At 45.4% G+C, this 11,847-nt stretch overlaps 1 protein-coding gene across 4 annotated transcripts in view; it reads right to left on the bottom strand.

Moving 5' to 3' along the window:
* Nucleotides 1-1,809: 1,809 nt before the first annotated feature.
* MARK1 (microtubule affinity regulating kinase 1) overlaps nt 1,810-11,847 on the bottom strand; it is a 116,519-nt gene continuing 106,481 nt past the window's right edge. For 2 of the 4 annotated variants that reach the window (XM_082703032.1, XM_082703035.1), the window contains 2 exons: nt 7,434-7,478; nt 1,810-3,931 (listed from right to left, as the gene is read on the bottom strand). In XM_082703032.1, coding sequence (XP_082559158.1) covers nt 3,577-3,931; nt 7,434-7,478 — 400 coding nt within the window. In that variant the 3' untranslated portion in view covers nt 1,810-3,576. The remainder of the gene's footprint in view (nt 3,932-7,433; nt 7,479-11,847) is intronic. The other 2 variants (XM_082703033.1, XM_082703034.1) reach the window with 2 other exon arrangements.

Below are 11,847 nucleotides of genomic sequence, written 5' to 3'. Positions count from 1 at the left end.
TATATATTTATTTATTTATGTAGGTAAACTCTACCCCCAATGCGGGGCTTAAACTCATTACCCGGATATCAAGAGTCACATGCTCGACGGACTGAGCCAGGCAGCACTCCCCCGCCCCCAAGTGGTATATTTTTAACATGTCTTATAGCCCCTACTGGCTACAGGTCTTTTCTCACATATTCATTCCTAAATGATCATTTCCATTCTGACTCTTAAATTTTATTCATCCTCAAAATCCTTAAAAGGTCTCTCTTTCTCCTACTTATGCAAAAACTCACCTTTCCTTAAATTCCTATGGCAGCTCCTGTCTGTGCTCGCTTAACTTTCATTGTTCCCATGTGGGTGTGCTTTTTACAGTTTTGTGTGCCTTACATTTTGTCTTTCCGAAATGGACCAAAATCTCAGAAGTAGGAACCACCTTTTACGATTCTTTCATAGGTCTTAAGACACAGTGGGTGCTGCAAAATGAAGACTTAAAAATGAAAGCAGGGACCACTGTAAGTACTTTCTTACGGGCTCACTTACTTACAGTAAATTGGTGTCTCACGTTGTTTTTGTTGCCTACATTGTGAAATGATCCTGAAAATCACTTCCCAAAAGATTTTTTTTTTTTAAAGTAAATTCTACTCCCAATGTGGGGCTCAGACTCATGACATTGTGATCAGGAGCTGCATGTGCTCCCCCAAACGAGCCAGCCAGGTGCCCCAAGGTCTTTCAGGTTTCATTTTATTAGTAGTAGTATTTTTAAAAGATTTTACTTATTTATTTGATGGAGAGAGCTCACAAGTAGGCAGAGAGGCAGGCAGTGTTGGGGAGAGGAGGAAGCAGGCTCCCTGCTGAGCAGAGAGCCCGATGCGGGGCTTGATCCCAGGACCCTGAGATCATGACCTGAGCTGAAGGCAGAGGCTTAACCCACTGAGCCACTCAGGTGCCCTTTATTTTATTTTATTTTTCATTTTTAATTTAAAAAAAAAAAAGATATTTATTTCATCCAGAGAGAGACAGTGAGAGGGGGAACACAAGTAGGCGGAGCGGCAGAGGGAGAGGGAGAGGGAGAAGCAGGCTCCCCGCTGGGCAGCGAGCCCTATGTGGGGCTTGATCCCAGGACTCTGGGATCATGATCTCAGCCGAAGACAGATGCTTAACGACTGAGTCACCAGACGCCCATCAGGTTTTAAATCAAATCCTACCTTAGACAATATTACTTGGTCAAGATTCTTGAGTATTATTTCATGTTATTATTTGTCAAATTTTTATTTATCAAATTCAATATTGTAACCTAGTCTCTACAAAATAATTAATCTAATATTAGGGATGTTAAGTCAAATAATATTTAAACAGAAACCAAGGAAACCCTGATATCACATAGCCAGTGAATATAAGTGGTATTTATTTATGTAAACATATTGTAAAATTCCTCTAACTCTTCAAAAAAATAGTTATGTTGTCATATAAAATGGGAAAATCTGAAATGAATATCAAGATTTCATTTTTAGTTCATAAAAAATACTGAAGTAAAGTTCCTTGCCACAAACATATAAGAGTTAACCAGAGTGAGAAAATGTAACAAAAAAAGGAAACCAACCCCTACCCTCCAACCGCCCCCCCATCACTTTCTATGATGGCTTTTTTTTTTTTTTAAGTATTTTGATGCTAGGAATTCCTATAAAAAGAGTCAATTTTTCTTGTCATAATGACATTTTGAAAACCTACATAGTTCCACCCCCTGCCCACTAAATTTAGAACACATGAAATAAACTCCCCGTACAGAGTATTTTTGTGCCAGGAAACAGGTAATTCACATTCTGATAAAGAGCAGAAGACAAGTGCTTTATTATGAGAACTGTTCAAGTAAAATTTCAGTGTGCACCAGTGAAAGTGAATAAAGATTTGCATCAATTTTTCTGAATGAACACTAGGTTAAAAAGGGGGCTACGCAGGGTTGTTGTTTTTTTTTTTCCAAACACCATCCTTCGCTAAGGCAAAAATACACTTCATTTTAGAACAGAACTGTTACAGAAGAAAGCTACGTCACAGTACAGTACAGAATGTAAAATTCACCCTAGTCCGCACGCCATTACGGAATGGCACGTCACCTACACAGGGAGCTTTCTGATGTAGGTTAGAATTACAGTATTTATCACAGCTTTATTCTCCTTTGAACTGATAAAATTTGAATACACTCTTCCATTTCTCAGGTGTGTGCAGATGGGGCCCATATGTTGATATTACAGTAATTACAACATTAAATAACATTGCACAGTCAACCTCCAAGGCTTATTCCGTAAAAAATAACAAGTATGAAAAGGTACCTTTCCTAGTGGTTTTACATCACATGTATCACTAATTATCAAAGAAAAGGAGGCAAATGCCCAATTACAAAGCTGCACATTATAGGCATAACGATGTGGAATAAATACAAGAAATCTGGCAAAATAGTAAAAACAAACAGGTTACCTGGGAACAAACTCAACAACCACGTAAGCATAAATCAATAATACACTGTTATAAATAGTAGGTTTTGCTCCAAAGTCTCCTAAGTACTTACAGATCTTACTGTGTCGGGGGTGGATGAAGAGGCTCGGAGGAGAAAAGGTCAATGTTCCCAACGCCAGTTAGTTCCTGAGTGGCATGATTCTTTAGCTAATGCATTGATCAACCCTGTAGGATGAGTTTGTGCTATGAGACGGTCCCGATATTACTCTATTTCCGCAATGACACTGCGGTATTCAGGAGGCAGCAAACCTAAGTGAAAGTTCACATTTATAATAGCCAGATGGAGTATTGATTCTTTTTAATTTTGCTGCTACATTTAGCAGTGGGCCAAAAACCACTTAGAAGTTTCAAAGAAATTTGATACAGGTTTAACTTTTTTCCCAGCACTTCTTAGATAGCTCAAGGCAAAGCAATGATTATTTCCATGTAGTTTATTTTAAAAACTCTAAGTGCCAACACTGTAAACATTTTGTATTTTCTCAGCTACACCTGGTCTGAGAGCAAAGATAAGCAGGAATAATTCTGTGTATAGTAAAGCTGATCTCTATTTATCAGCTTCTGGTTTAAATTTAAATAGGATTTAAAAATAATTTTTAAAAGTCCATGCTACAATTTTAAAGACTATTTCTGTGCACTTTTAATTCTGGACACAATTTTCAAAATTGCATGATGGAGGTAAGAATTTAAAAAACCCACCAGAATGTAAATAACAGGGAAGAACATCTCCAACTGAAAGCGTCATACACTTATGTGCAGAAATCTAGACAACTATACAAGTTCTTTAAGCAATCATCTGTTTTATTATACAACTCTATGAACAGAAAAATGAACAGAAATACACAATATACTTACCTGTACATGTGAACCTACTTTTTTAGCTACAGATATTTCATATACTTCACGCGGACTCTAGCCGTCCAGTCCCTAACTATGGTTGTCCTTACTGCATGAAGGGCGATTTCTACATGGTGGGGGAGCGTGGGAGACTCACAGGCCGATCGCGCTAGGCATTACCAATACATTCAAAACTGTACCTCATATGTGAATGTATCTTCCCTGATCCTGTAAATTTGAGTTTCTTTACAGCTTAAGCTCATTTGCTATTTTAGATGCGATGTTCTTAAAGGCAATAGATGTCCCCGATATTCGCTTGAAGCGGACCCCGTTCAGGGACAGGCGCGGCAACTTGCAGACCTCCATCTCCCACTGCACGAGGCTGTCCTGTCTGGCATCTCCGTGGACGCAGAAAAGCAAAAACCTCTCTTTTTGTTCATAATCACAGTTATTTGCATCTAACACTTTCCGGATTTCTCTCATCATGTCATTGGGGTCCATTGAACTGGTGGTCTTCATACTCCACGTGAAACGCAGAGAACGTGGCTTAGAATCTTTACCCTCTTCCTTGTCTCTTTCTTTTGGTTCCCCTGACGTACTTCTAGAGGGAGAGGGCAGAGGGAGAGAATGGAAACAAAAACCGCGTTCAGCAGAGAAATCAAAGCACACACGGAGCCTCAGCGGTCATCGCTCAGTCTAAACTACCCAATTCACAGACTGCCTTCAGGTAGATACAAATGTTTGCGTCATCTCGCTGTCCCCAAAACAGACCCCGGGACGCCATCTGCCTCGGCCTTGTTTGTGGCAAACGAGTTTACAGCTGAAAGTGAAGAACTTAACGCTTTGTCAGCTCCTCCATAATTTCACCTGCAAAAGCAGATGCTCCGTTTCCTGTACCTTTACACACACAGAAACCGCTACCATTCTCTTTACAAATACATATTTGTAAAAACATAGATTCCCCTTTTTCTCTACCTTTTTTGGGGAGGAAAAGGACTGGGCACAAAGCTAGCAGTCATGGCGACAGAGGGCCTGTTCGCACCGCATGGCGCGGACCGACGGTGCTGCGTTGCGAGGAGCGAAGGCGGCGGCTCGCACCGCACCGCACCGCACGGGCAACGAGACGGCGGGCCCGCTCGGGGTTGCGGCGCTTTGCTAAAGACGTCCTTAGCGGCGCCTGCGAGGCTCCACGCGGCCCACACCCCCACTCCTGCCTCCGACCCCCCACCTCCTCCCAGCTTCCTCGCTGCTCCCTCCTCTCGAGACGCACTGGCCTCGGGGCCGTGCTCAGGGCACAAGGGCTGTTCCGGCAACTCCCTCCTGTCAGCGCTCGGCTCACTTTCTGCCCGCGGTAAACCTCGACCAGCCTGGGGCACCCCCAGCTCCCCCCGGCTCGGCCACCCACCGCCCCGGCCCTGCTCTAGTGCTTCCTCTAGGGGCCTTGCTACATTCTCCTCTACTGTATTTCCCCCTAATACACCAGCTGATTAGTTTAGCTAGGACGGTCATTGTTTCCTGTCCGACTCTGCCGCTGGGCTGTGACTTCTGGGAGAGCCCAGAATCTCATCTGTTTTGCTCCCTGGTCTCTCTGGGACCTCTAGGGCTGCGCTGGGCACACGGGAGCTGACGGACACGTTTGTTAAGGGAATCAACCTGACCGAACTGTCCATATTGTAGGGCTCCCGTAAATAATATAGAACCAGAAAACCTATTTCAAATCATCCCAGAAAGGTAAAATAGATTACTTATGATTCAGAAGACCCTGTAATTAAGTTTGCGGAGCAATTTTCCAGATACAGATGTTGCAATTTTAACTTGTTAATTTAGCTCATTTATATGTGATTTAAAGAAAAAATGATAACCTTTGAAAGGAGTCTATAACCTATGATATGAACGTTTTGTGTTCATGCATATGCTTTATGTCAGAATTAGGATATACTCGCACATATAGTTGTGTATGTGCATTTCTATGTGTACACTGCTATACACATTTTCTTCCTTATTCCTATGTACCTTAGCCCAAATCTCTGCAAATGATGCAAGTTTGAGAAAATCAGGAAAGAACGAAGTAGAGAAAATGAACTTCTCAAGACTATTAGACAAATACGGGCAGTGTTTGTTTCACTATCTTCTCTCTCATTCTCTCTTGGCTCACGGACACTAAGCCACTGCATCGCAGGCCGCCCTGGGCCTGCAGATCTCCTGCCAGTCGTTTATCAGAACCACATGCCCAGCTCCGGTTATGGAATCGGCATGCCAGGGCTGGAAGGGACCCAGGAGACCACGTGATTGAACCCACGTTTTAAAAACAGAACCGGTGGCTAGGAAACTCACAGTACTTTTCTAAGGTCATAGAGCTAATGAGCCGAAAAAACAAAGACCAGGAAGCAGTTTTTCTTCCATTCCACCAAGGTCATTTTTCTACATGTATCTCAAAGGTGTTTTCACTGGGAGTGGGAAATGTAGAAGGTTCCTGAAAATGCTAAGGCTACTTACGACAGCGAACATTTACTGGGCACTTACTAGGTGCCAGGAACTATTGCAAGTGCCTAACATGCACTATTTACTCACTTACCCTAACGACTCCTGAGTTAGAGCAACTGCCCAAGGTCACACAGCTAGGCAAGTGGTGGGGCACGGCTCAAACCCCCAGGGTCTGGCTCGAGAGCCCCGGCTTTTCCCCAGTGTGCCCCGCCACGTCCCTGACAGGACAGGACCTCCTGCTCCATGCAGTTTCCTCAATTGTAGAATGGATACTTTTCACCAGGCTCTTGTGAGAACTGAATGACCGGCTACCCATAGGCAGTAGGCACTCACTAAGGTTGTTGAAAAGCAAAAAGAAAAGAAAAAAAAAAGAAAACTAACCCCATGGGAAAGAAAGGGACCGCAGCCCCATGAAATGGACAGAGGACAGACAGGAAAGCTGCAGCGGCCACCCGTGGCACCCACTGTACTATCACGTGTCTCAGAGGGAAATTTCGTGGAAAGGCGGGATGAGACACAAGAGTCTCTGAAGCCGCGACTCAGGGAGGGGAGAGGCTACCCCAAATGTCCTTCCTGTTTATTTCACAGGCAGAAGGAAAGTCACAACTATTCGTCCTGCCTCCCCTTCCTCCGGCTGCCTACCATGGGGACTCGGGCACCTAACTCAACAGAGAGACATTTCAACTACTGTAACCAAATATAGCAGCTTGCAAATAAATAAATAAATAAATCACCTAGGAATGCTTGGTAAAGTCTTCCCAAGCTCATTATATTTTATATTTTAATTAATTTTAAGAGGTAGCAATTAAACTGGGGGTTGTGCTCAGCCGGTCAAAACTCGTTCTTGAATGAAGCTGGGGCATCTGTCCTACTGTGGAGGTGCTCGTCCAGGTTCTGTGATCTGTACGGGTCCTTTCAAGCTGGCGTACACGTCAAATAATTTAATGCCTTCCTTTCTTTGACTTCCCGTTTGTCAATATGAACACAAGTACTAACACGCCATTGGCGTGGGTCTCGGACCCGCAGCACCAGCATCTCACGCAGTGACCCCCAACCCAACCTCAAACCCTCGGGGCGGGGCCCCCCACCTGATTCCGACTGGGCTTGCGCTGGAGAGCCCCCCCCACCCCCGCCGTCAGAAGGAACACACAGCCACCGCTGGATGCCAAAAACCACTGAGGGAGGCAGGGCGAGCGTCTGCAAATGTGGTCCACCACTGCACACTCACCTAAAATGTTCCTAATCTCAAACCTTCCTACATAATTTGGCCACCTCCGTATTCCGTGTTATCTAATTCCAGTTACATCATTTTAGTGAGAAAAGGATCAGTACATTTTAATCCATTAATTCTTCTGCTAGGACACATTTTATAGGACAGGAAGGCTACTTCTCTACAGAGCATACAAGTCAAAACAATGCTGAGAAAAGCAAACTTCAAGTGAACTCACACTTCGTTAAATGCTAGGCAACATTAAGCAAACCCATCCCGATATAAAAGCGTAAAATGCACATACTCTCTAGTTATTAGCTCTTAAGATTTATTAGGTCCTGCACGTCTTTCGAAAGCACGTCTGCATAGAGGGGGGCCTAGCAGCGAAGTATTGGTAGTGGCTCCTCACCTTGAGGTGTCTGTGCGGCCACTGGCTTCGCCTTCACTGGGATCCCTCAAAACAAAGTGGAGGTTGAGATTTAATGATAAGAGTGAAAAATAGACCAAGAAAACCCACATCTAAAATGATGTTAAAGTTAACGTGTTAAGCAAACTTCAGCACACTTTTCTGTTACTAGTCAGCCTCACACGGCTCTGCACGTTTGCGCTGTAAGCAGCGCAGCTGCCATTTTATTGAGCGTCTACTGGGTCTTGTCAGAGGAGATGCTATGATGGTTTAGCATTTTTGCTTTTGTTTCTGTTTTTAAGAGGATCTTCCAATTCCCAGTCACAATTTTAAAGTCAGAATTTCTCTTTGGGTTGAGTTTAGTTCAATTTATAGTTAAAACTATTTAATAATTTTCAGCAGTGAGATCCAACTTTGTATTTGTTATAAATGTAATTCTAGTAGTCGCTCAATTTAGAAAATATATAACCTTGTTGTTAAAAATAAAGTTCAACATATCTCTGTTTCTACAAATAAGAACCAAGTTCAAATCAGCAATGAACTTAACTTCACATGTTACACTAGTGATTCATGCACACGATCAAACGTTACAGCAAACTGACAGCCTATCCAAGCAGGTGAGTCTAAAAACACGAGATCAATTAGGCAGAAACATTCATCTTACCTGGATATCGACCTGTGAAATAAAACCAGGAAAACTCTACTAATCGTCCTTCTGTTGAACGTCATTTATATTTTTGAAGTCTACTAAAATTTTAACTACTTTGTCATTTTCAAATGTAATTAAATCTTGACAGAGGAGCATCAAGTTAAACACCAGTTTAGATGCATTAAGAGATGGCATGGGAGAGCAAAATACTATTATATATAACCAACTCAAACTCAGAAGTTAATGTTTTCTTAATGTTTTCACTGTTCCAGGAACATTCATGTTATTTCTGTAAAGTGACTGCAGTGGGAATAAAATCAGGGCCACTTTCCTCATCCCCCAATGAGCGAATCACACCCACACACCGACCTCTACGGCTTGAGCTGGAGGTTAGAGATACGAATGCCTTATGCATCTCAGGGTCTTTAACACCAGGCCTTTCTTGACAAACATGTTGTGCAAAACCCTTTTTCCTCTCTGAATCAAAAAGGACAGACAAGACAGATTCTTACAGTCAAATGGGGATTTCTTAAATTTCCAATAACTGGCATTTTCATTGGCAAGTGTAATAATTCAGTGTTAACTACACAAACCTATCTTTATGATAGCACATGGACGTATCTTTAAAAAAATAAAAAAGAACAAGAGCTGGAAATGCATATCATCAGGCACGTGCAGCCGTGCGGATGGCCTGGAGGGCGGCCCATGGGCGGGAACGAAGGGCAGTGAGGCGGCTGCTCTAACAGAAAGGGGCGTGCGTCTCCCCGGGCTTGTGTCCGACTTCTATTTCGCCGGCCAAGTGGCTGTTAGTAGACACCTATTCCGCAGCTGCCGAACTTGAAGCATTAGGAATGAGGCTCTACTTCTCCTGTTCTCACTGTTGAAACAGCCACAGACTCAGCATGGCTTCCCATCCCCTCGTTCCTGCCGTCCTGGAAGCCGACAGAAACACCCACTTGAAGAGCGTCTGCCGCGTGGCAGTGGCTTCACCTAGTCCAGCCGCCCCGAGGGAGGCAGCTGGGGAGACACAGAGCCCGCGGGCTGTCGGAGCACATGCAGGGCAGCAGGGCTCCCCGACACTGAACTCTTACAAAACACAGACAAAAGTGGCCAACTATCTTATACACAGCAATATATACTCAACTGACCTAATTTGGTTATTCCCTAATAAGAGCGCTGTGGTTAAAAAATCATTAAGGTTGGGGCGCCTTGATGGCTCAGTGGGTTAAGCCTCTGCCTTCGGCTCAGGTCATGATCTCAGGGTCCTGAGATGGAGCCCTGCATCAGACTCCTTGCTCAGCGAGGAGCCTGCTTCCCCCCGCCCCCGCCTGCCTACCTGTGATCTGTCAAATAAATAAAATCTTTTTAAAAAATCATATGGTTTGCTACAATCTCCAGTTTGTATAGTAGTTCAATGGAACTATCCAAACAAACGGTTCTCAATGCTATTTAAAAGGTTTTTTTTTTTTTGGCTTTTGAAATAGTATTTCTACACCCTCCCTGATAGAGTACTCTAGTGTAAGTCACTTTCCTAATTGGAAAGTTCTTTCCTAAGACGAGAAAACAACTCTCTCACGTGGCATCTCAGCATACAGCCTTTTTACCGGCCAAGGAGAACTTAACGGGCTTCCTCTTTGTAACAGTGGTTTTCGAGTACACAAATGATTAACTCCAAATTACTGTTTACCCTTCCCTTCCTAAAGTTTAACAACCCAAATTTTCTTATGTTTTTCCCTATAACATCTCATCTTTTCCTCTTTTTAAGCATCTAGTGGCACATCAACTCAGTCGGCGCTAAAGCTGGCGAGATGTTGGGGCTGTCGCTGTTGACATCACCCCATCAGATGAGGTCTGGTGGGGGTGGGGGCAGCTTGTAGCCAGACAACCCCGTGACATCACCAGGGGGCCGCTGGTCACTCAGGGGCCAGTGTGGGTCACAGGGAAGTGAGGAAGGCAAAGGGGACGGACAGAAAGGGAGGGCTTGAACTCAGGATGGTCTTAAGAGACAAGTGGGAAGGACGGACAATCTGGGAGCTGGGGTGAGAATGATAAATAATAAGGCTAGAATAGCTCCTGAACATCGGGAAATTCTCCCGGTTCCCGCCAGGCCTCCAACCTCCCGCAAAGTTCAATATACAGAGCACACAGTTAGATCCACCGCACTTCGGTTTGCTGGCGGCTGAGAACGCCGCAGTTCGCTCCTGGTACAGAAACCAGCGCTCCGCGTGTGCTCCTGCACGGGGCCGTGCGTGCGGCCCACACACCCTCTGCAGCTGCGCAGGCGACACGAGGGAAGACCGTGCCCGGCAGCGAGCACACACGCACTCGTAAAGCCAATGCTGTTCACGTGGTGACAAGTGACCTCCGAGGAGAACTGGCAATTTTTTCTTTTCTCTAACCAAATCCTGAATTAATTAAAAATATGTCAAAAATTAAAAGACAAAAAAATCCTACCAAACTGCCAACAAAGGATAGCAAACAACTTCTACCCTGGCCTCTTCTCCCCGAGCTGCCCCTCAAAAGGCTCTAATGAAATGATACTGTTCAGAAGTTAAGAAAGGCATCGTGGAACTTTGGAAATGTTCCTGTTGGCTCCTCTCAGAGGCCAGCTCGGCCACCCTGAACCCTCAGAGGACTTTCTATTTCAGGGCCTGCTTCCTTCAGAACACTTACCGGGACTGACTGTGACCTTATCTGTTTACTTTCAAAATCGGTCTCCCACACTATTCAACCACTCATTCCATACATGTGTGAATGTCACGTCACGTGTCGCTGCAGGCCCTCAACACGCAGCAGCAGATTCAACGGAGAACAAACAGGTAAAGTGGGGGGTGTGTGTGTGTGTGCGCGCGCACAATGGTTTCAGGTAGTGTTAGATGCTACGGAGAAAAACAAAGCAGAGAGAGGGCCGCTGCTAGAAGAGGCAGTGATTGCAAAGAGGGAATGGAGGAAGGGCTCGCTGGGGAAGGGACGCTCCAGCAAAGACCCAGATGAGTGCAGAAGCAGCCAGCTGGGCAGCTGAGGGGATGGGGGAGGGGGAGGGCGGGAGGAGAGGTTCCAGGGAGAAGGAGCCACAAACACAAAACCTTGCACGGTGAGCCCCGGTGTGTGCGAGGACACTCAGCTGCCCCATGTGGCCGGCGTGTGACCAGCGACGGGCGTGGGGAGAAGATGAGGTCAGAGCAGAAATGGCCAGACCAGTGGCCTTCAAGGCCACTGTGCGGGCTTCGAACTGTGTTCTGAGTGGGATAAAAGCAAGCTGCGGGCTTTCAAGTGCGGACAGGCCCTGCTGAGCACAGACGAGGACAGGGCAGAAGTGAGGAGGGCTGTTAGCAGGCAGGAGACGGGCAGTGGGTTCGGTGACAGAGGCTGCCGTAGGACTGACTGAAGAAGCTACGTCTGGGAGAAGCTGGGAAGGCAGAGCCAACACCACCGGCCAGCAGCCTGGCATGTGGTCTGAGAACTAGAAGGAAGGTGTCCCCATTACCTAATGTGGTGAAGAAAGAGGGAGGACCGGTGTTGGGGGGTGGTGGGGAGCTGGATTTTGGACACAGTCTGTCTGGGAGTCTATGCAGCCATGTGGAGAGGCTGCATAGACAACCGGCTACGGGAGTCTCTAGTTCAGAGGTGCGACCTGGGCTAAAGACACAGGTTTGGGAGCTGTTCACGTAAGACGAATGTAAGGTCATCGGCCTGAATGAGATCCACAAGAGAGTGAGGACGGCCAGAGAGGAAAGCCTGTCCGGAGCCCAAGCCCTGGGCCAGTCT

Source organism: Mustela nivalis (genome assembly GCF_964662115.1).
Source record: "Mustela nivalis genome assembly, chromosome: 16".
Lineage (NCBI taxonomy): Eukaryota > Metazoa > Chordata > Mammalia > Carnivora > Mustelidae > Mustela > Mustela nivalis.
The sequence above is the reverse complement of the archived record's forward strand: the minus strand, read 5'-3'. Positions and strand labels throughout refer to the sequence as shown.